This window comes from Hemitrygon akajei, chromosome 5, assembly GCF_048418815.1.
Source record: "Hemitrygon akajei chromosome 5, sHemAka1.3, whole genome shotgun sequence".
NCBI lineage: Eukaryota > Metazoa > Chordata > Chondrichthyes > Myliobatiformes > Dasyatidae > Hemitrygon > Hemitrygon akajei.
This window is the reverse complement of record NC_133128.1, coordinates 89,958,119-89,983,527: the sequence shown is the minus strand read 5'-3', so window position 1 is coordinate 89,983,527 and position 25,409 is coordinate 89,958,119. Positions and strand designations below refer to the sequence as shown.

Below are 25,409 nucleotides of genomic sequence, written 5' to 3'. Positions count from 1 at the left end.
TTCTGAAACTCACTGGTGGTGCTGGGCTTGCTGCTGTGCTTTCCTCTGCTCATCCTCCTGCCTCCTTCTTTCCGCAAGTTTGTTGGCTTTTTCCCTCTGGACTTCCTTCATCTTCTGATATTGGAGTTCTTCGGCTTCCCTCCTTTTCCGGTCATATTCTTCTTTCTTAGCCTGATGGGAGGAAGGAATATCAATGAGGTGGTGGGAACATGCAACAAACAGCCAGAAGAAGTGGCAGAGGCAGGTACATCTACAACATTCCCACTGGTACATGGATAGCTTTAGAGGGATAAGGAATGTGGGATCGACTCAGGATGGTCAACGTAGATGAATCGGTTTGAGGAGCCCTTTTCTGTGCTGTGTAACTCCATGGACACTCATTCACTGCAAATATAGATTGCAGGGGGAATAGAACATTGGGTGTAGGTAGAGAACCTGATACACAGGGTGGACAAAGGGGTCAAGGATTTCTGTGCATGGTTCATGGGGGGGGGGGGGGCGGGTGAGGAGCTGAGCTTGGGCAAATAGCTAAGGCCTTGACAAAGAGAACTCTGCCAATGCTTCCTCTAAGATATGCACACGCACACATCTCTTGCTACTAGTACAAAAAGGGTTGTCACCCTCCACCTCGTTGGTATGTTAAGTATATTTCACAATCATACACTATCAGATATCCTTTTCCAGTTTGATCATGTGGTTTGTGATGGTTTGTCTGTAGATTTTAGCTCATTTATACTGTTTTAATTGAAGTTATTTACTCAATAATTCAGTGTACAGATGCTGTTGTTACCGGACTATGGACTACTGGGTTATGCCATATGCTTTGTTCATGCCTGAGTAACCTATCTCCACCTCACTCAGGAGATCAGAGAGCTTGGGTGAGGTATGGAGTGTACATTTCCGGATATACAAGGTTATGTGCACACTGACTAGGTGGTCTAATACGTGCATTTATCTGCCCACTACTCTAATTCCATTTGCCAACATTGTGTTCTTCCATACCTTTTCATAGTGATTGTGCCCAATCCATTACCTTCTCCAGCAGCCAGTTCCTGATATCAACTTCTCTCTGGGTAACCCTCAATTCCCCTTAAAACCTTATACTTCTCACCTTAAACCTTTTGTTTCTAACACCCAAAGCCTGAAAGGAAAGGTCTGTTGAACTACACCTTCCAACCCCCAACTAAATCCGTTTAAGTCGTTCCAAACAGCACAAGCAAATCTCCCTGCAAGAATATTGGTGCTTCTCCAGTTTTGGTGCAACCTATCCTTTTTGTACAGGTCCCACCTACCCAGGAAGTGACTCCAATTATCCAAGTACCTGAAGCACACCCACCACACCAGCTCTTTAGCTACACATTCATTTTTCCTGTCTTCTGCTACCAGTGCTCACCTGCTTATGCCAACAGCAGTGGGAAACAAAACAACCAATCAGATTAATAGATATGGACGGGGGATTGGGACAAGATGGAGGCCAGGAAGCATGATGGAATTGAGTGGAGGGTCATGGGGTGAGGCTGATAATCAGCAAGTGTTGGAGGTCGATTATGGGGTGGGAATAGATTCATCAGTCATTGGATGGGACCATTTCAGATTCAACCAATTTATACTGAGAATGATGGCAGACAGATTATTTCAGAATGATGTTGCGCAATCTATTTATTTATTGGCATACAGTGCAGAGTAGGACCTACCAGCACCGCCCAGCAGTCCCCCGAATTAATCCTAGCCTAATCATGGGACAATTTACAATGACCAATTAACCTACCAACTGGTACGTCTTTGGACTGTGGGAGGAAACCAGAACACCTGGAGGAAACCCACGCAATCATGGGGAGAACGCACAAGCTCCTTAAAGGCAGTGGCGGGAATTGAACCTGGGTCATGGTTAATGTAAAGCGTTGTGCTAACCACTACGTAACTGTGCCACCTTTGTTTCCCCTACACAGTTCTAGAATGAGCAATGCCTGGTGAACAACATTTGTATGGAGATTTAGAAAGTGGCCGTGACTGTGCTTCTTGAAGTATCGAAGTATCACTTGTTAGAGAGGACACAGAAAATATTCACAAGGACGATGCCAGGAATTGAGCTATAAGAAGGTACTGGTAGGCAGGTACCATTTTTCCCAGAGCAAATGAGGCTGACGGGTGACTTTACTGAGATTTATAAAATCATGAGGGTTATAGATAGGGTAGTCAGCTTTTTTTCTAGGGTAGGAAAGTCTAAGAGAAGAGGGCATAGATTTCAGGTGAGAAAGGAAAGATTTAAGAGGTCAAGTATTTCACTCAGAGGATTGTTTTGCATATACAATGAGCTTGCAGAGAAGGTAGTAGTGGCAAGTTCAATTACAGCATTTCAAAGACATTTGGACGCATACATGGATAGGGAAGTTTTGGATCAGACACTGGGAAATAAGATTAACCTATAAAGGCTCCTTGATCGATATGGATAAGTTGGGCCAAAGGAATGGATTCTGTGCTGTATAACTGTATGTTTCACTCATTAGGAGAAAATGTAACTACTTGTTGCATGATATTGGAAAAATTATGCATGCAGTCAGATGGGAAGAACCAGGAATACACTGCCCAAAAGAATGTTGCAAACAGAATCAATAATAAAGAGGAGGAAAATTGCATGGATATGGGAAAAGGGCTTGGGGTAGTGAACAGCCCATTGACCAAAATGGCACACGCACAACAGACAAATATTCTCCTCATGTGTTGAATAATTCTATGATATCTACTGGAGTTGAACACTAACTCTTTGTTGAATCTTGGCCCCCAGGAGATTTATTTGTTGCTTTCGTCTTACTTCGTGCTCTGCAGTGAGTCCACCTGAAAGGAAAGAAATTGAGAAATCAATATGGAGATGGAAAAAAAGGTTGAGAAGACATTAGGGAAGGATGGATTATTGGGTGAGAATATTTTTTGATGTTAAGATGTTGGAAGAATTAAGCTGCCTCTCAAGGCAGGGACAAACAGATTACTGCATTTTTCTCAAATGGATAGAAAATTAGATAAGATTAGATTAGATTGTGAGGACACTCAGTCTTCGTTTATTGTCATTTAGTAATGCATGCATTAAGAAATGATACAATGTTCCTCCAGTATGATATCACAGAAACATAAGACAGACCAAGACTAACTGACAAAAACCACATAATTATAACATATAGTTACAACAGTGCAAAGCAATACCGTAATCTGATAAAGAGCAGACCATGGGCACGGTAAAAAAGTCCCCGATAACCCATCATCTCACGTAGACAGTAGAAGGAAGAAAAACTTTTCCTGCCATGAACCTCCACCGCAAACTTGCCGATGCAGCACCCTGGAAGCATCTGACCACAGCCAACTCTGAGTCCGTCCGAAAACTTCAAGCCTCCGACCAGCCCTCCGACACCGAGCACCGAGCACCATACCGAATGCTTCGACCCCGGCCCCGGCCGCCAAGCAACAGGCAAAGCCAAGGATTTGGGACCTTTCTCTCTGGAGATTTTTCGATCGCACAGTTGCAGCGGCAGTGAAACAGGCATTTCAGAAGTTTCACCAGATGTTCCTCCGTGCTTCACACGTCCGTCTCCATCAAATCAGGATTGTACACGGCATCCTACTTGACAGGTAACAGATATTCATCCTGGAGTGGCCGCTGCGCGCTGCGTCGCGCCGCCATCTTTGTTCGTTTATAGATACAGATCAGAGGTTAAAAAATCACTGTAATGTTACTGAACCCAACATTTTTCAATCAAATTCCATGGATTTTATAAGAGGAAGCAAGGGAATCTCAGACAACTGATATTAGATATAGGTCAATAATGGGTCAGACTATTGACTACGATGATACTGCAAAGCTGCTTAATGTAAATGGGACAGTTAATCATAAACTGTCCCATGAATCATGAATCACCAGTAAAGTGTTAGTTTATTGGCAAAGACCTGGTGTGGGTTAATGAAGACATAACAAAATGGTGGTTGCTTTGAATGCAGGAGTATTTTGGGTCATAGATCAGCAGTCATGTAACTGAAGTCTAGAACAGGCTAGTGCACCTATTGCTCTTCCTGCATCACATATTCCTATATTCTGATGGAATATCACACCACAGAAAACCATTTTAGTACAGCATACTGATTCAACTTTTACCTGTTTACTTCACCAAACTCATCTTCCCTCCCAGGAGACCCCTGCACCATTAATCAGCCATTAAGATTGAGAAGCAGGTTTCCCCGTAGTTTTCTGAACAAGCACAAGTTTCTTCTGTCCGACACACACAAAATGTAGCAGGAACTCAGCAGGTCAGGCAGCATCTCTGGAGGGGAATAAACTGTTGACGTTTCAGGTTGAGACCTTTTATCAGGTCTGGGAAGGAAGGGGGCAGAAGCCGGCAAAAGGAAGTGGAGGGAAAGAAGGGAGTGAAAGCAGCTGAGGGGTAAGGGGGTGAGTGGGGGAGGGTTGATGCAGTAAGAAGCTGGGAGCTGACAGGTGAAAGTGGTAAAGGGCCAAAGAAGGAATCTAATAGGAGAGGACAGTGGACCATGGAAGGAAGGGAAAGGTGAGAGCAGCCAGAGGGAGATGATGGACAGATAAGGAGGGAGAGTAACCAGAACAGGGAATGGAAAATGAGAAAAGTGAAGACAGGGGAGTGATTACTGAAAGTTGGAGAAATCGATGTTCATTCCATTAGGTTGGAAGCTACGTAGACAGGATATGAGGTGTTGCTCCTCCAGCCTGAGTTTGGCCTTGTTGAGGAAGCAGAGGCAGCCATGGACAGATGTGTCAGATTGGGGCTGGGAAGTCAAAGTGTAATGGATACCTCTTCCACAGATCACCTCCCAGGTTCTTACTTCATCCCCCCTCCTCTACCCACTCACTTTTCCCCGCACCTTGTCTCACCTGCCAGCTTGTACCACTTCCCCTCTCCCCACCTTCTTATTCTGGATTCTTCCCCCTTCTTTTCCAGTGCTGATGAAAGGCCTCAGCCCAAAACATTGACTCTTTATTCCTCTCCGTAGATGCTGCCTGACCTGTTGAATTTCTCCAGTATTTTTTGCATGGTGTGCAAGATTTCCACCATCTGCAGAACATCCTGTCTTCAAGATTCTCCTTGGGGAATGTTTCCTGTCATTGCAATGTTTGAGGGTGAGAAACTGGCTTGAAGACAGGAGAATATGCCCGAAAAACACAAAATCATAATCGTACTTTTACCTTCTACTACTGTTGCACAAAGGTGCCACCTTTAAGTGCTGGGGAACCTGTTTCAAATCAGAGATCAGATAGGAAGTGGGCCCTGCCCAGCCCCCAGCATGGACCATGCACTATTTGGCTTTCAGCTGCTGCCAAGTAACTGGATCAGAATAAGAAATTTAATCATCAGGTCTCTACTACAAGCAATGCTCCAGAGTGAGGAGTGCAAGGTAGGAATGCAATAAACAAAATTCCACAGTAACACCATACAACTTGGTTTATTATTTTATATAGGAGAGATTAATGTTTGATGACAGTGAGAATCATCCTAATGAACAGTGCATTGCTGTTTTGATTGGTTGTGGGCATGTGATGTGGTGTGGGATGGATACACTAGGCAATGCATGACAGACCTGTTAGCTGGAATATTTTTTTTAAACAGAACTACAAAAGTTTATTCACTCACAATCAACACACAATGATCAGAGATTCACATAACTTTACAAATTAAAATTAAAATGTCACCTACAATATACTCAATTCCCTAGGGGGGTGGTCCATCATTCTTGGAACTCCTCCACCGTGCCCATAGTGACTACACGCTCTCCCCCTAACCACCTTTGGAGATGAACGTAACCCTGGAAGAGGGGCAGAGCCTCAACTGCCTGCTGCCCGGACCTGTGAACGGCCACCTTAGCCAGGCCCAGGAGCAAACCCACCCATCAGTCTCCCGAGTGACCCATCCCACTCTGTACTGGATGACCATGTACCAGGAGTGCAAGGCTGAGGTGTCACCAGAGCTTCAGGAGCAGTCCCCTTCAGATACTCAAACAGGAGCTGCAACCTCTCACACTCTATATAAGCGTGGTACACTGACTCCTCCCGGCTACAGAATGGACAGGTGGATGGGGTGCAAATGAACCGGCTCAAAAACCTGTTGCACAGCACTGCCCTGTGCAACAGCTTCCACCGGGGACCTCCCTCATCACTGGATGGTAAAACAGACTGCCCCCTCGTTTCCGGTTGGCAGATGACGGCAAGGAAGTGAAAGATGTGCAGGAGCAGCCCATACAAGATCTGCCTTGGTGCATTGCGTAATGGCACAGTAGGCATCTCCTACCAAAGTGACCAGCCAGAAGCCATGGTACACCTTCCCCATGATAATTATTCTGACATTGTTTGACGATTACATTCATTCGCTTGACTTGTCCTGAAGACTCGGGTTGATGTGGACAATAAAAAGACCATTCAATGTTCATCAGTCAACCTAATTCCTGACCAACACTCTCAAACACATGGCAACCAGAGCTTTTGCTGTGTGTGGCAGTGGCTCCCCTCGCCACCCATCTTGAAATCTTGTCCACTTCTACCAGTACATCTGAGTATCCCTGACACTTTGGCAAAGTAATGTAGTCCACTAGTAAGTGTGAAAATGGACCGCCCCAAGTGGGTCAGGGGCACTTAATTGTGGCAGCTTTTCCACTGCTCCAGGATTTGCTTTCTGGCACTTCATGAAGCTTGTGCCCTGATACTTGGTGATGCCAGTACTCCAGTTTCAGAATCAGCCATTCAAATTTCTCTCTCATCATCAAGGAGCCATCAGTATACAGAATTAGATCTGGGCTCGATAAAGGTGTTTCTTTGTAATAATTTGCATCTTCTTGCCACATTATTGTTCTTGCACAGTCATGATCTTCCATGTGCGACGGTGACAGTGTAGCTGGATCTGCTGGGCTCACCTGCTGAATGGTGATATTAGTGCCTCTAGAACAGTAGACCAATTGGATATCCAAGCAGATGTTACTTGAGGGGCTAGTTCATAGTCAATGTGGACATCAAACATTCAAGCTTCGACTGAGCACAATGCTAGAAACAGCCATGACTGCCAGAGAGGTTGCAATCGATAGAGAATCAACTAGGCCTACTAGATAGAGTTGACCCATGCTCTGTTGTAGTTGCACAAACCTAGAAATGACCAAAGTTGCTGAGCTGTTATAGGGGACCTTTGACAGCTTTAGCACAATCCTCAATGATTTCCTGTTTACCTTGGGAATTTTTTTGGGAATAAATTACTTCCTCTTGTTGCAATTGTGCCTCATCTAGATTTGCTTTGTGACCTTGGAGGATAGATAATCCAGCAAGTAAAGTACATCATGTTCACGTCAGTCTGCAGCTTTGGATGAAGGAGACCAAAAGAAATAGGAGCAGAATTAGGCCATTCAGCCCATCAAGTCTGTTCTGCCATTCCATCATGGGTGATCCTGGATCCCACTCAACTCCATACACCAGCCTTATCGCCATAACCTTTGATGCCTTGACCAGTTAGGACACTACCAATTTTTGTTTTAAATATACCCACAGACTTGGCCTCCATAGCAGTCTGGTCTGTGACAGAGTACCCACAGATTCACAGACTCTGGCTAAAAAAAATTCTCTTTACCCCTGTTCTAAAGGATTGCCCCTCAATTTTGAGGCTATGTCCTCTAGTTCTGGACACTCCCACCATAGGAAACATCCTCTCCACATCTACGTTATCTAGTCATTTCAACATTCTGTAGATTTCAATGAGATTCCCCCTGCCAAACACTACTCATATGTTAACCCCTTCATTCCCAGACTCATCCTGTGAACCTCCTCTGGACTTCCTTCAATAACAACATATCTCTTTTGAGATATGGGGCCCAAAACCGTTGACAATGCTCCACGTAAGGCCTAACTAGTGTCTTATAAAGCCTCAGCATTATCTCTGTTTTTATATTCTATTCCCCTTGAAATGAATGCTAACATTTCATTTGCTTTCTTTACCACAGACTCAACCTGTAAACTAACCTCTGGGAGTCTTGCATGAGGATTTCCAAGTCCCTTTGCACCTCTGATGTTTGAATCTTCTCCCCATTTAGATAATAGTCTGCCCTATTGTTCCTTTTACCAAAATACATTATCGTACATTTCCCAACACTGTATTCCATCTGCCACTTTTTTGCCCATTCTTCCAATTTGTCTAAGTACTTCTGCAATTGCTTGCTTCCTCAGCTACCTACCCCTCCATTTATCTTTGTATCAGCTGCAAACTTTGCCACAAAGCCATCAATTCCACTATCTAAATCAATGACAAACAATTAGCAATCCCTAACACGGTCTCTAAGGAGCTGCATCTCGATGCACCCGGTGCAGATGTGGCCACTGGGGACGCTGGAAGTCTCCTGGAAATCCCGCATCTGACAACCAGAACAGAACACTAGCTCTGCAATCAGGATATCAACCACATATTGTATGGCAGTTGAGTCATTGGCTGATAAGTTCATCAGATGTTGCCTAGAGACCTTGTGGTAACCTCATCCACTGCTATTGCTGATCATCAGCTGTAGAAACCAACCACAATTGGCATTCAGACATCAGTGCTACTGACCAGAATCCATTGCCCCTATCAATGGCTGTAAACCACTTATGTGACAGGTTCAATAGCTGATAGATTTTTCCACTACAGAGGTTAGCATGTCAATATCTCAATTAGCAACACTTTCATCTTCAGTCCTGTATGTTTTTTTTCCCTTGATCTCATTTAGAGCAAGCTGTGACATTCAAGAATTTTGGGGTTGGTCCTTAATGAGAGGGATCTGTGGGTTCAGGGTTGTGGGGGTGGTACAAGTCAGAGTAAGGGCACTGGGTAAACTAAGAGAGTAGATGTTGAATTAGTTGTTAATGAAGACAGCAAATGTGATAACCCTTATTCCAAAAGAAAAGCTAGGATAAGGAAGATAACTATAGGCCTTTGAGTCTAATGTCAATGGGAAAGGAAATCTGACAAATAGATTTGAGCTGCACTTGGAAAGGCAGGAGTTAGTCAAAGCTAGTCTATATGGCTTTGTTAAGGTGAGATCCTGTCTGACACATTTTTGTTTTTTTATTTATGGAATAGGCCTTTCGGGCCCTTTGAGACATGCTGCCCAGCAATCCCCCGATTTATTCCTAGCCTAATTACAATGATCACTTAATCTACCAACCAGTAGGTCTTTGGATTGTGGGAGGAAACTAGAGCATATGGTTACAGAGAGAACACACAAACTCTTTACACAATTCCCCAGTTTAATCCTAGCCTATCACAGGACAGTTTACAATGACCAATTAATCTACCAACTGGTACATCCCTGGACTGTGGGAGGAAACTGCAGCATGTGGTCACAGAGAGAACGTACGAACTCCTTACTGGCAGTGGTGGGAATTGAACCCTGGGCGCCTGTACTGTAAAGCACTGTGCTAACGACTATGCCACCATGCTGCCCTACTATTTGCCTGAAACTTTTGAAATGATACCAAAAATGTATTGATGAGGGCAGTGCAGCAATGTAGACTGCATGGATTTCAGTAAGGCCTTTGACAATGTTCCACATGGAAGATGGGCTTAAAAGGTTAGAGGTCGTGGGATACAAAAGAAGCTGGTAAATTGGATCCAAAATTAGCTCAGTAACAGGATGCAGAGGTTAATGGTGAAGAGCTGTTTTTGTCATAGGAAAAGTGTGATACTTCCCTTCATTAGTTGGGATACAGAGCTTAAGAGGAGGGAAGTTTTGGTACAATAGTCAGGGTTAGGCAATCTGTTGGTTACATTAATGACATGGAACTGAATATGGCAGATATTATTATTAAGTTTGTAGATGACGTGAAAATTGGTAATGTTGCTGATATTACCAATTTACAGAATGGTATTGTAAAATAGGCAGAGCAATGGGAATTTAATCCTGATTAAGTGTGAAGTGATGCACTTTTGGAAGATGACCAAGAGTCTCATTGAGTATTAAGGAATTTGGGGACATTGGTGCACAAGGAAGGCTGTAATTGAAATAGTGCTGAGGAGGGTCACCGGGGTGGAGCATTTCAGTTATGAAGAGATTGTATACTCTGGATTTGTTTTCCTTAAGAGTAAGGGATGCTAAGTAGGGGGTGGAGGTGGACCTGAAAGAGGTATACAAAACTATGAAGAGCATATTAGAGTAGATAGTAGGAAACGTTCCCTCATAGTGGAGGTATCTAAAATGGGAGGGTATAGATTTAGGGTAAGGAATGAGAGTTTCAGGGGGATCTGAGGAGAAACTTTCTCTTCCACCACATGAGCAGTTGAATTATCAATGAATAGAAGACTATAAACTGAGTGTTTGGTAGTTGGGATCAATGAATAGAAGACTATAGACTGAGTGTTTGGTAGTTGGGATCAATGAATACAAGACTATAGACTGAGTGTTTGGTAGTTGAGATTAATCAAGACGGTCAGCATGGAGAGAGTGGACTGAAGAGCCTCTCTCTGTACTGTGGCTGTATGACTTTATAACACCAAATGCATTAAAACAAACAATAATCACATCTATAAAACCAGTCATAGCACACTCAAAGTGCACTAGTAACTTGTTTTAATAGGTAAGACCACCTCAAAGATGAAAGAAACCAGTCTCCCTCCATAACTAGGGCCTCTGAATGGGGTTTAAGTCTACCCTAATACTTACCCAATTGTGTGGGAGTCATGTTGATTGGACCAGGTTTATGAGCTTCCTTCCACTGCCTTAGCTCCTCCAGTTCCTTGTTGGCCACTGCAATAAAAAGCACCAGCTTAATTCCAACATTGTGAAATGATTAGCACGTGAATGGTGTGTATTCAAACTCTAAGACCCCTTTTGCAGTGCACTACTCTAAATGGCGACTGAACTGCAGATAATGCACGCAATACAAATTCATTGGAAGGAAGAGAAGTGAAATTGATTGCTATCACGGTCCTTCCACACATCTTAATTAGCTTCTGTCCTTAGAATAATACAAACTACAGAGGTTGCATTTAATGTTGCAATTGGAGAATGCAGAAATCCTGGAGAGTTGTGGACTGGGAGAAGTTGTACCATCCTAAAGATGAAATGCAATGCTAGAACGAGAAGATAAAATTATAAGTGAAAGCTGCATTGGGAGAAAAACTAGCTCACCATTAAGCAATGGGTATCTATGAACTGAGGAAAATAATAGCACCAGAGCTTCACAGGAGTTCTGGCTTACAGAGGGTGAAAAGGCAAGATCACCAAGTTAAAATGATATTACATTTACCGTTGAAATACTTACTCTGCTGTATCTGAGATCGCTTGCTCTGATTTGGTGCCATCATCGAATATCCACCTTGACTGCGATTTAAAAAGAGAAATATTGTTTAAATAAATTATACATTAGAAGAAAAGATTTGACCTTTCTCAGAGGGCATAGGTATAAATGATGGGGGCCATGGACTCAGAGGGTTTAGTCTTCTGGGGTGTGGTGTGTGTATATTGTCTCTGATAGGAGGAGGGTAAATAACTCATTATGGCTCTTTGAACACATTGTCTCTCTGTTTGTGTACCATGTCTGTGGGTGTGCCCAACAGAACTGACTATACTACAAGAAAGAGTGACAAGAAGTTATTTTTCACTAGTAGAGGAGGTAGAAGAGGAATGTGTAGACAAGGAAATACCTTTGACTGGGTGAGACCAGACAATAAAGAGGGTGCAGAGGAGATGTATCAGGAATTTTATTGCTTTTGTATGAGCTCTTCAGGCCTGTGTGGGGTGCCCAAGAACATTGCACTTTGAGGTTTTAGAACACATGAATTGATTAATTGTTGTTTAATGAAAGTCATTAATCATTTAGAGTCCATTGTGTTTTACTTGAGCAACTCACTCTTTAAATTGCGGTCTCCTGGTGCTTTCTATTTAAGCTTGTTAAATCTGATAGGCTTGGGGATTCCAGGTTATTTGTATTCTTTAAGTGGATGCCTGATTAATAATAATCGCGGGGTTCTAGCTTTGAGAATGTTATTTCCCGCAGTGTCTCTCGGCCGAGGGACTGACGTTCTTTTGGAATTATTATGAATAAACTCTTGTCGCCATCTCTACATCAGCATCTGTTTTTCCTCTGCATTGTGTTCCGGTATTGTCAACGCACATCATGACAGAAGGACCCCGCCAAGTAATGGACCTAAAGGTGGCTGAACAGTGGTGTTTTAACATTGGTCAGCTTTAGGCGAGAATGCCATCTATTCTCAAGTCCACAATCTGAGTTCCTCAAGTTCACGTTTTGAATGTCTCTAGACTATGTTCTGAGTTTCTCAAATCCACATGCCGAGCTCCCTAGTCTATATTCTGGGTTTCTTCAGTCTTTGTTCCGTGCTTTTCAAATTGTAAATACCTGGTTCCCAGCTTCAGGATCCCATGACTCAGGTCTGAATAACAGCTGAGTGCTTCAAGTAAAGTTATCAAAGAAGTTCGTTTGATTCAACAAATCAGCTTTGATTGGGGAGGGGGGTTGCACTACTAATCAGGGACAGTATCACAGCTGCACTCAAGGGAGACATAATGGAGGGGTCAGACACTGAGTCCATTTGGGTGGAACTCAGGAATAGGAAGGGTGCTGTAACACTGATGGATTGTACTACAGACCCCCAAATACCCACCAGGACATTGAGAAACAGATATGTAATAAAATTAAGGGAACCTGTAACATTAATAGGGTTGTTATCATGGGGGAATTTCGACTTCTCTAATATAAACTGGGACCTTCTTAGTGTAAGGGGTTTAGATGGGGCAGAATTAGTTAGAGAGTATCCAGGAAGGTTTCTTAAATCAATATGTGGATAGTCCAATGAGAGGAGGGGCTGTATTGGACTTGATGTTAGGTAATCAGCTTGGCCAGGTGACTGACCTTTCAGTGGGTAAACATTTAGGAAGAAGTGACCACAACTCCTTAAATTTCATGATAACAATAGATAAGAATTGGCATGGTCCTTGTGGGAGAGTTTTAAATTGGGGTAGGGCAAATTACAAAGGGATTAGGCAGAACCTAAGAAGCATTAATCGGCAAGTCCATATCAGACATTTGGAGTGTGCTTAAAGATCAATTGCACAAAGTAGAGGAAAGGTATATTCCAGTTACAAGGAAGGACAGGGATGGAAAGATAAGAGACCCTTGGATGTTTAGAGAGGAGATGAATTTTAGTCAGGAAGAAAATAGGACAAGTATGTAAAGACTTGGAGGTCAGGATCAAATGAAATACATGATGATTATAAAGAAGCCAGAAAAGAACTAAAGAAGGGAATTAGGAAAGCCAGGAAGGTCCATGAAAAGTCCTTGGCAGGTAGGATTAAAGTGGATCCAAGGCATTCGATACAAACACCAAGCACAAGAGGATAACTAGGGCAAGGGTAGGATCACTCAAGGATAAAGAGGGAAACAATTCCTTGAATATGGAGAATGTGAGTGAGGTACTTAATGAGTACTTTGCTTCAGTATTTAGTAAGGAAAGGATGTGGAGGACCAGTGTATAAGTACATTAGGGTGTTTAGAGGTCAAGTAGGAGGAAGTGTTGAGCTTCCTAAAGAGTGCTAAGGCGGATAGGTTTTACCTCAGGTTATTGAAGGAGGCAAGAGACAAGATGGCTGGGCCTTTGACCAGTAGCTTCACGTCCTCTGTAACCACAGGTGAGGTCCTGGAGGACTGGAGAGACTAATGTTGTACCTCTATTTAAGAAGCGAACAAGGGAAAATCCTGGGAACTATAGACTGGTTTGTTTCATGTCAGTTGTAGGAAAATTGCTGGAGAAAGTTCTTAGGGATAGGATATATGAACATTTGGAAATCCATGGCCTAATCAGGGAGACCAGCATGGCTTTGTGTGTGGCAGTGGATGTTGTCTACGTGGATTTTAGTAAGGTGTTTGTCAAAGTCCCTTATGGGAGGCTAATCCAGAAGATTAAGATGCATGGGGTCTGTAGCAAATTGGCTGTTTGGAGTCAGAACTGGCTTGCGGATACAAGACAGAGATAGTGGTTGAAAGGAGTTACTTTGAGGCTGGAAGTCTGCCATTAGTAGCATTTTTCAGGGATACTTGCTGGGATCTCTACTGTTTGCGATGCATATAAATAACCAGGATGAAAATGTAGGTGGGAGGATTTATAAATTTGCAGTTGGTACCAAGACTTGCAAATATAGTGCAATATAGCTCAGTTGCTGATACGGGCTGGGAAATGGCAGGTGGGGTTTAACCCAGATAAATGTGAGGTGCTGCACCTCAGCAGGGCAAATGCAAGGAGACAGTACACTGTTAAGGGCAAGATCCTCAACAGTGTTGCTGAGCAGAGAGACCTTGGGATCCTAGTTCATAGTTCCTTGAAAGAGACTACATGGATTGATACCGTGGTTAAAAAGGTTTATGGAATGCTGCTTTTATCAGTCAAGGCATTGAGTTCTAAAGTCAGGAGGATATGTTGCAATTTTATAAAATTCTAGTTAGGCCATATCTGGGGTACTGCATACAGCTCTGGTTGTCCCACTATAGGAAGGATGCTGAGGCTTTGCGAGGGTGCAGGAGAGGTTTACCAGGATGCTGTCTGGTTTAGAGGCTGGAGAAGCTTGGGTGGACAGAAAGCATCTGTTTCCCAGGGTTGAAATGTCTAATACCAGACAGCATGCATTGAAGGTGAGAGGGGGATGTTTAAATGGGATGTGATGGATGAGTTTCTTATTCAGTGATGGATGCCTGGTGTGGTGCTAGAGGCAAATACATTAGTCTCACGGTCCAGTCCGCGGACTCCGGGTCCTCCGGCTGTCCCTTGTTTCGGCCGGACTTAACCTGAGACACCTGATGCTCATCTTGTTGGCTGGGAATATAAGTGGCCCTGGGATTGAGTGTGGTTGGGGGGGTCGTCCCGTCAAGATTCTCATGGAGCAAATGGCTGGTGGAAGGCTGGTACGGCCACTTGCCATCTTTAGGCTGCGTTGGAGAACCATTGCTTCTTGGAGCCTTTCTGTCAGTAGTCGGAGCCGTCATTGTGGTATGCATTCGGCCGTTTCCCAGGCCAGCTGGGTGGCTGTCAGCCGCTCCGAGCTAGGTAGGGATCTGGTTGTTTCCGTAGCCAGCCAAGATTGCTGGCCGTAACGGCTACTCGGAGCTACCCCGATGTGGAGATGGAACTGTCATTCGTTCTTTGGTGTTTGTCTCTTCCTGTCCTCGCCCCATGGGGTAAGTCAGGCCATTCTGCCATTGCCCTGCGGGGGGAATCTGTCTTGTCTTGTCCTCACCGTTGGGTAAGTCAGGCCGTTCTGCCGTTGCCCTGCGGGGAGATCTGTCTTGTCTTGTCCTCACCTCCGTGGGGTAAGTCAGGCCGTTCTGCCGTTGCCTTGCAGGGGGAATCTGTCTTGTCTTGTCTTTGCCTCCGTCAGGTAAGTCAGGCCGTTTTGCCGCTACCTGACGGATGGTCCTGCCCCACCTTGGTGTGGAGTTAAAGTTGAGTCCTGGCTTGTCGGAGGATAAGTCCCGGCTCTATGTTTATGTACTGTCCAGTCTCACGTCAGTGTCTTGTTAAAGATGAGTCCCGGCTTGTCGGAGGATAAGTCCCGGCTCTATGTCTGTGTTCTGTCCTGTCTCATGTCAGTGTCTTGTTAAAGTTGAGTCCTGGCTTGTCGAAGGATAAATCCCAACTCTATGTTTATGTACAGTTCCTAGTCTGCCTCCTAGCTCCAGCCTCTGAGTTATCCTAGCTCCAAGACTCTAGCCTCAAGCCTCGACCCAAGCCTGCAGCTCCAAGACCCCAGCCTCGACCCAAGCCTGCAGCTCCAAGACCCCAGCCTCGACCCAAGCCTGCAGCTCCAAGACCCCAGCCTCGACCCAAGCCTGCAGCTCCAAGACCCCAGCCTCGACCCAAGCCTGTGGCTCCAAGAACTCAACCTTGACCCTCAAGCCCCAAACACTCAAGCCTCAAGACCCCAAGTCTCTAGCCAAGCCTCAAGACCCCAAGTCTCTAGCCAAGCCTCGTCACGTCTTCACCTGGTTTTGGGGGTCCAAGCCTGAGGCAAGACCCAGGTTCTGGGTCCTTGTCCAGTCTCGGGCTCAGAGTCCACCCCAGGCTCCTTGTTCCCAGTCCCTAGTACTACAGTGTCTGTGTCCTGCACTTGGGTCCTGATTCAATACCCATCCTATGACAATTAGAGGCTTTTAAGAGACGTTTGGATAGGCACATGGATGTGAGGAAGATGGAGGGATATGGACATTGTATAGGTAGGAGGGATTAGTGTTTGGGTGTTTTTGATTTGCTTTTAGCTGGTTTGGGTCGAATGGCTGGTTCCTGTGCTGTACTGTTCTAGGTTCTAAGTCAATAGTATAAATTCTGGAAGAACGTGCCCTTTCCTAATGTTGATCCTTGCTAGTAATGGTATACCTTTGCTAATGTCAAATCAATGTTTGGCAGGACACTATTGGGAATAACTGAAATATGCTAACAGCTGCAGTGGGATGGTCTATCCTTTTACAATACATAATTCCCATCTGTCTGTTCCGATAGGTGATGCTAATTGTAGCAAACTTTCCAATGTTCAAGTGTCTCCTGACACATTAATTTGAATTTACAACAGTGAGGAGCCCTACCCAAAAAACGAATCCCTGGCTGGAGTGTGCAATCACATAAATAAAGTGACCCTATCAAGAGTAAGCTACCTTATATTGAGCTTCTTGATGGAAGCCATGGTTCAGACTGCCAATATCGAACTTCCATGTAACAAATGAAACAGATCTACACTGAGCCAGCAAGCCTGGTGATGAGGCGCCTGTCTATGCTGTTTCAATCCGTAGAATTGGGAGTACAGCTTTCTGGACTTAATTGCCTTGGAAAAACTGTGAGGAGTAAAACACCGTGAGCAATGTCCTTCCCAGATCCTTCTCTAGGTTTTGAATTTCATGTTTTCAAGGACTCCAGTTTCTGGATCTCTTGGTTTTTTCCAGGTCTAAGCATCCCGGACAAAGTGTTCAAGGCTCTCCAGGTCTCCATGGCCCTCAAAGTTTCCCAAGGACTTTTCAAGGTTTCCAATTGTTTATCAAGGTTTCTAAAATCGTCTTAATGTTTCCAAGGTCTTTACAATGTTTTCCCATCTCAACGACCCTAAAGCAGATGCTTTAACATTGCATTGAGAGAGACAGAACAATGTCTATGCATAGACAACAGACCTATACATAGTGCTAAGGAGGCTGGTCATTGCTCTAAAAGAAATAGATCCATACATTACCCTTCCTCCCCCTTGAGATTAATGCAACATAAAACTGTATATATACAAAACATTCAATTTCCCTTTCATAAACCCATATTCCAAATAAACATGCTTTCACAAAAACAGTCCATAACAACTTCACAGTTCTAAAGGTTCAGTCTTTTGGGTGGCGCTCTTGTTTCTTTCGGGATAGCATCTCTGTACCTGTGGAATGGCATCAGGTTTGGTAGGTGTCTTGTCTAAGACAACGTTCTCAGTTTCCGGTGTCACATTGCTCCCAGTGTCATCATCACTGAGAGGTAAGTCCAGTGACTGTAACGTGTCTGTCTTGTTGGATGCAATTGACTCGGGTGTGTTCTTCAGTTGAGCATCCAGTATCTGGTCCATAGGATGTCTCCATGTCTGATCGCCAACACCCACTGTGTACATCAGTGGTTCCGTTCCTGTAACTATTCTACCGAGTGTCCATTTGTCTTCTCGATAATCACATGCTAGAACTTCCTGTCCAAACCTGAAGCTCCTTGCTGCTTCACCTGGCAACTGGCTGAACTGTTTATTCTTCACTGCCCTCTGTAGGTCTGGTCTCAGGAGATATCCATGCAGATCTCAAGATTCCTGTTCATGAACAGCATTGCAGGTGTTTGATTTGTCGTCACATGAACAGAGTTCTGATACATAAAAAGGAAGTTGTCCACCTTGTGCTGTAGAGAAATGTCCTCCTTGTCCATCGCTTTAATGGCCTTCTTGAAGGTTTGGATAAACTTTTCAGCTAACCTATTCATTGCTGGGTGGTGAGGAGCTGACTTGGAATGCCTGATGCCATTTTTCTTCATGAATACTCAGAATTCTGGTGTGTATTGTGGTCCATTGTCACTCATAATTTGTACTGGTAGTAAGCTGCTTCTGGCGAAGATAGTCATCAGAGTGGAGAAAGTCTTTGCTGACATGGCTGACTTCATTGGTATAACCACCAGCCACTTCGAATGAGCATCCACAGTAATCTGAAACATGGAGCCAATTAATAGCCCTGCAAAATCAGTAGGTACTCTTTGCCATGGCGAAAGTAGCCATTCTTATGGGTGGAACGCTGCCTGTGGGCGTGCAGTTTGAACTTTGTGGCATCCCGAACAGCTTTTGGCGACACTTTGTGCATTTCACTTTCTAACCTCTTTTTCTGTAGTCCTGCTGCATTCTCTAACAATATTGCAATGGTCAATGCCCGTTCTACGGTTAGGTTCTCTTTTGGACAGTAGCCTCATTTGAGGGCTTTGAATATGTATGCCACATACAAGCTTATCCTTTAATGCAACAGAAAATCAATCTCTAAAATCACAGTACTGGGAAAGTCTGCACAGTTCTGGAATGTATTCAGAAATGCTTTAAGCTTTTGACTGCTACTTTTTGTAAAATCTAAAAATCTCAGCTATTGCCAACAGTTCAGGGCACAAGTGATTTTGTGAAATTATAATAATTTCACTGAACCTCTTGCTTGCTGGCTTTGCAGGGGTTACTAAGTTGTGTAAGAGACTGTACGTTTTTGCACCCATTAAGCTAAGAAGCGTGGGGGCTTACTTTGCTACTCCACGTTGTTCTCATTACAATACAGTTCAACCCTCTCAAATACGACTCGCAGTCTTCAAAATTTGTCAACTTTCCTGACTAAAGCCATCGCTACATTATTTTCACTTTAGATTCTGTGCATCTTTCACTGTTACTATGTACTGTTTTCACACGTTTGTTAGCACCTGTGATGGCCTTCTCTATACTGTTTAACTCTCACTGTTTCATCCTGTAATTATGCCGTAACTGTCAGTGCTGTGCATGATATTTTCTGACATTCGGGTTTGTACCCCTTGCCAATGACTACATATCAATTAAATAAAAGCAGACGCACGGGAGTTGGCTTTAACTGATGTGTGCATATTGGGGGGAGGAGGGAGAGAGAGAAAAATGTGCATGTGCAGACATCAGATCAATACCCAGTGCTAAGGGAAGGGGGTCATTGCTGTAGAAGAAATAATCCATACATTACACCTCCCTTGCGAGTTCTCCATCCCTTCCTCTCGAATTCTCCAGGTCTCTCGAATCATCCCTAGTTCTCAAGTTTTCAGGTCTCCCTGAGTGTCAGGTGCCAGCCACAGGGAAAGGGATACTGTAATGACCTCTTTGAGCCTATGTGGACCATGTTGGGCTCTGAGGATTTTATAACACCTGAATTGGTTAATTGTTGTTTAATGCGAGTTGTTAATTGTTCAGAGTTCTTTGTGTTTTTCTTGAGCAACTTGCTCTTTGTAATGCAGTCTCTTGCTGCGTTCTATCTCAGCTTGTTAGGTTTATTTTGATAGGCTCAGGGATTCCATGTTACTTGCATGATTTAAGTGGATGCCTGATTAAACGGGGTCCTCGTTTTGAGAATGTTACTTCTCACGGTGTTGCTCGGCCGAGCCACCAATGTTCTTTTGGAATTATTATGAATAAACTCTTGTCACCACCTCACATCAGAATCTCTCTTTCCTCTGCTCTTGGGTTCCAATATTGCCAGCTTATTTTTTTTTTGAGGTATACAGAATTATCAAATGTAAGATAATGGCAGACAGTAAGAAAGTTTTCCCCACAACACAGGCAATTAAAACCAGAGGGTATATACATAATGAGTGAGGGAATTGAGAAGGAACATTTTCACCAAGGTAGTGGGGACAGCTACTTTTGCAACATTTAGTAAGTATCCACATGAACACTTAATTCACACAGCCATAGTGTTATAGACCAAGAGCCAGTAACGGGGGGAAGTATAGATGAGCACTGGACGATTTGCATGGACAGGATGGGCTGAAAGTCTGTTTCTGCGGTTCTATTATTCAAAGATTAATGTAACAGAGGTAAATTGAGTTTTTTTTTAAACCTGCATAACATGCTTCTAATCGCAGGGCTGTGGAAAATGTCCAGCAAACCAGGCTAACCTAACAGCCAATATCAGAGATGGATATCTGGTTGAAGTGGCCAGTTCCTGTTACTTGTTCCAATCAAATGTACTGTATTTTGTCATTGCAACGTGGTCTTCTCTATACTGGAGAAACAGACTGGTTAACTGCCTCGTAGAGTGCTTGTGTTTAGTTTGTAGCTGTGATCCTGAGCTTTCTGCTCCCTGCCACTGTAATTCACCATTCCACTCCCACTCTGACATATCTGCTCATTGTCTCCAGCAAAAACTTAAGGAACAACACTCATCTTCTATCTGGGCATGCTTAGAGCCTTCCAAACTTGATATTGAAACCCTCCCAACTAAATCACGTTTTCTTTCTGTTTGTCTCAAAAGTAGCCCTTTATGCCTGCCACTCATCTATGACTTTAGCTCAGTTTTTCTCTCTGTCTGTAACTCAACCAGAGAACCAAAAGCCTGGGATGAACCAAGAGGTCTGTAATCTGCTGAGGGCTAGATCAGTGATGTTCTGATCTGGTGACTGAGAAACTACAAGAGATCTAGGTATAACCTTTGGGAAGTAATCTCACATGCAAAGTGCAATTTCGGACCAAACTTCTTACACCTCCTTCAAAGTAAAACCAAGCAACATCTGTGACAACAAGATCTTGCTCCCAGATGAGCTCAATGCCTTTTATGCTCGCTTTGACCAACAGAACAGGGAGGCACCTTCATGAACTCCCAAAGCCCCCAACAACCTTGTGATTTCAGTCTCTGAGGCCGATGTGAGAGCATCCTTCAGGCAGGTGAACCCCTGACCCAGATGGTGTACCTGGCCAAGTACTGAAGACCTGTGCTCATCAATTGGTTGGAATGATTACTGACATCCTTAACCTTTCACTGTGGCAGTCTGAGGTACCCACTGGACTCAGTCCGGCTTCAATATGCCAGTGCCCAAGAAGAACATGATAACCTGCCACAATGACTATAGTCCAGTGGTGCTTACATCATTGTGATGAAGTGCTTTGAGAGGTTGCTGATGAAACCTATTAACTCCTGCCTGTGGAGTGATTTGGATCTGTTCCAATTTGCCTACTGTCACATCAGATGCCATTTCATTGGCTCTTGACTCAGCTCTTGAACATCCAACAGTGAAGGTACATACATCAGGATGCTCTTTATCAACTACAGCTCTGTATTCAACACTATCATCCCCTCAAAACTAATCAATAAGCTCCTAATCCTATGCCTCGATACCTCCTTGTGCATCTGGCTTCTGATATCCTCATTTGCAGACCCTAGTCAGTTTGGATTGGCAACAACATCTCCTCCTTAATCATCATTAACACAGGGATCTTCAGCTTCCTAACCGGAAGACCACAATCTGTGCAGATCGGAATTAACATCTCCACCTTGCTGACGACCAACACTGGCACACCTCAGGGGTGTGTGCTTACCCACTGCTCTACTCTCTCTACATTCATGACTGTGGCTAGTTACAGCTCAAATGCCATCTATAAATTTGCTGATAATACAATGACTGTTGGCAAACTTTCAGATGGAGACAAGAGGGCATACAGGAGTGAGATACATCAGCTAGTTGAGTGAAGTTGCAGCAACTCAACATCAGTAAAATCAGTGAATTGTGGACTTCAGAAAGGGCAAGATGAGGGAACACTCACCAGTTCTCAGAGGGATCAGAAGTGGAAAGAGCGAGCAATTTCCAGTTCCTGACTGTCAATATCTCTGAGAATCTAACCTAGACCCAGCATATCGATGCAGCTACAAGGAAGGCATGATAGCAGCTATATTTCATTGAGGAGATCTGTTATGTCAGTCGCAGACATTTGTAAATTACTATAGATGTTCTGTAGAGAGCATTCAAACTGGATGCATCACCATCTGGTATCGGTGGGGGGGGGGGGGGCACTCTGCACAGGATTGAAATAGGCTGTAGGGTTGTACACTTAGTCAGCTCCATCATGGGCACTGGCCTTCAAAGTATCCAGGACACCTTCAAGGAGTGATTCCTCAAAAAGTACAGCAGCCTTCATTAGTGAACCCCGTCACAGAGCTGATGCCTTGTTCTCTTTGCCATTCGGAAGGAGGTACAGAAGCCCAAATACACACACTCAATGATTCAGGAACAGCTTCTTCCTCTCGTCCATACAATTTCTGAATGGATGTTGAACCCACAACTACTTTTTAAATTTCTATTTTTGCACTACTTATTTAATTTATTTAATATACTGCATATGCTTATACACAGTATACGTAATTCACTATATTTTTCTATATTATGTATTGCATTGTACTCCTGTCACAAAGATACATGCTGGTGATATTGAACCTGATGCTGATTCTGATATAGGAGGGAGACTAAAAATCTGGCCACAACAACAAATCTCACTCAATGTCAGTAAGCTGATCATTGACTGGAGGAGAGGGAAACCAGAGGTCTATGAGCCTGTCCTCACCAGAGGATCAGAGATGGAGAGGGTCAGCAACGTTAAATTCCTCAGCATTATCATTTCAGAGGATTTGTCCTGGGACCAGCACGTAAGAGTCATTACAAAGAATGGCATGGCTGCACCTCTACTTTTTAAGGAGTTTGTGAAGATTCAGTATGTCATCTAAAGCTCTGACAAACTTCTATAGATGCACAGTGGAGAGTATCCTGACCGGTTGCATCATGGAAACACCAATACCCTTGAACAAAAAAGCCTACAAAAAGGAGTCAGTACGGTCCAGACCATCACAAAAAAAAGTCCTCACAACTATGTTTGAGAGGTTTGACATCTGCCGCTATTCCTATGCTCTCAGCACCACTCAGAGCCTCAGAAGTCCTTCCAGGTTTTTCCCAAACTATATCTTGTCTGAGTTTAGAAAAAATCAGAAGTGTCATTTTCGACCCTTCGGTCAAATCTGAAGAAACCTGGAGACCATTTATTCAACATTTTCACGTGAGCTAAACTGACCTTTCCTGAAACTTTTTTACTACCCCCAGTTATTTGGATAGATGCGGAGTTATTGACACTACTGTGTATACCTGACATGATACAATAGCCCAGGTCGGTTACGTTAGTTGCTGTTAGTTTTTTAAAAGGCAAATACAGTATGAGTTTGGGAGATTATTATATCTGTGTTAACAACTGTTTGCATCTCTATTCTGGCCTTATTAATTATGTACTCTCAAGCTCTCTATTTGTTTTTTTTCTATGTTCTGTTTGAAAATTAATAAAAAGATTTAGAAAGAAAGAAATCTTTTCAGGTGAGGAGACAACTTGCTTACATCACTTCCCTTGATACAGATTGGGGGATCTATTTCACTGAGTATCCTTTCTCCGCTTGCCACAAAGGACCGGATTTCCCCTTTGTCACTGAAGTTTGTCTTCCCCTTCCTATCGCAACATGTTGGTCCATGGCCTCCTCTACTCCAGTGATGATGCTACACTCAGGTTGGAGGAGCAACACCTCATATTCTGTCTGGGTAGCCTCCAACCTGGTGGCAAGAACATTGATTCTGTGAACTTCAGGTAATTTCTTCCCCCCCCCCCCCCCAGTCTCTTTTTGCATTCCCTTTTTGGCTCCTCTCTTGCCACTTGTCTTCTCTTCAGCTGCCACACTCCTTCCACCATCCCTTTCTGCTGTGGTCCACCCTGGCACGTCTCAGATTCCTTAATCTGAAGCCCCTAACTTCTTCCACCTCCTGGCTTCTTTCTTCATCTCCGCCCCTCCCCAACCCTGGGGTCTCACTTATCACCTGCCAGCTGGTATTCCCTCCCACCTCCTCATTCTGACTTCTGCCTCCTTCATTTCCAGTCCTAATGGCTGAAACGTCCGCTGTTTATTCCCGCCCGAAGATGCTACCTGACTTCCTCCAGTACTTTGTGTGTGTGTTGCTTAATGCCCTAATGCTGAAAGTAAGTTTTCCTGGGAATAACGAGTCTGCCGTATGAAGCTGCGAAGATCGCTCTCCTCCCGAAGGCTGCACAGATGCAAGCGGCTCACGCTGTATTCCGCCCGGGCGAGCTGAGCTGTATAACCCGAGGCGCCCCTTTCCCCGCCCTCGCTTCTCGCCGTCACAATTTTCCACGGCGAACTCTGCAGAAACGAAACTGAAACCCGAAGCTGACACTATTGAACCGCATTCGCTGAATTAAAGCATTAATGCTGTTTACCTGAACTACGGGAATATGAAGAAACAACTCTAAAACAGCCGTTCCCATTTTCCTTACGGCACGGAACCTTATGCCGAGGGAAACCCTGCTCTGAAAGTTTTTTTTAATGGAATTTCTGACATTTACTTTATATTTCAGCCCATTTTGCAATTTTCAATGTAAAGTATTTGCAATCTGAGACAGCACATCTATAAACAAAATAAGTACATTGCGATCCCCAAGTTTTTCTCGATCTATACACCTGTCTGTGTCCTGTAGGCAACGGGAGATCTGTACTTACTACCGAAGTTGGCCCGCCTCGGCTTTGGTTGTGTTCGGGTCGGTTCTCAGTTCCGGATTCTCCGGCCCGGTGGCTCCCTGGTCATCTGGCTGGTCGGTGAACTCACCGTGTGGCTTCATCCCGCCAGGCTGTCCCAGATGACTGGTATAAAGTCTCCTGTTGTGGGACATTAGCGAATTTGTGGAGCGCCGGCCGCCGACTGCCAGCAGAGGGGAGGAGTCCGGTGCAGCTAATCAGCCGGAGTCTCCAACATCCGCAGACGAGCTACCCCTGGACACAAAAATGAGGAATATGCTTTCAGGTTCCTGAACTGATCACACCAGTGACTCATCTCAATGGGCGATTCCCAGAAGGGAAAGTCCAAGGAGAACTAAATTACTTTGGAATGCTTCCTAGTGCTCTGGCTGCCTTCACAGGTACAGAGATCTAGTGAAGCCTACACTATTAAAACTAACACCAGTCTGCTAGAGAAATAAAAAGTAATGTAAACAGGATGAACTTAGTGTGCTAGGCAGCATCTAGGAAGGGAAAAAGGCATAAAGATGTTTTGGGTTGAGACCCTTCTTCTGAACTGAGACCAACTGAAGGGTCTACCCTAAAAGTTGGCAATTCCTTTCTTCTCCACAGGTGCTGCTTGAGCCACTGAGTTCTTGTAAAGCCCAGACGGGTAAGTATGTGGGCGATGGGCAGCTGAAACCAGGTGGGAGGAGGGTGACGAGTCTGTAACAAAGAGGGATGGAAAAGGCAGAGAAAGGAAGGGGGACCCTGGGAGTGTGAGAAGATTATAGGATTGCTTAAAACGGGA

The 25,409-nt window shown here is 44.1% G+C and overlaps 1 protein-coding gene across 2 annotated transcripts in view; it reads right to left on the bottom strand.

The window, feature by feature from the left end:
* epsti1 (epithelial stromal interaction 1) overlaps window positions 1-24,882 on the bottom strand; it is a 46,681-nt gene extending 21,799 nt beyond the window's left edge. The window contains exons 1-5 of one of the 2 annotated variants that reach the window (XM_073044600.1): window positions 24,605-24,882; window positions 11,282-11,340; window positions 10,681-10,764; window positions 2,762-2,835; window positions 14-171 (exon numbers count right to left, since the gene is read on the bottom strand). In XM_073044600.1, the coding sequence (XP_072900701.1) occupies window positions 14-171; window positions 2,762-2,835; window positions 10,681-10,764; window positions 11,282-11,340; window positions 24,605-24,774 (545 nt within the window). In that variant the 5' untranslated portion in view covers window positions 24,775-24,882. The remainder of the gene's footprint in view (window positions 1-13; window positions 172-2,761; window positions 2,836-10,680; window positions 10,765-11,281; window positions 11,341-24,604) is intronic. The other variant, XM_073044601.1, reaches the window with a different exon arrangement.
* Window positions 24,883-25,409: the final 527 nt, after the last annotated feature.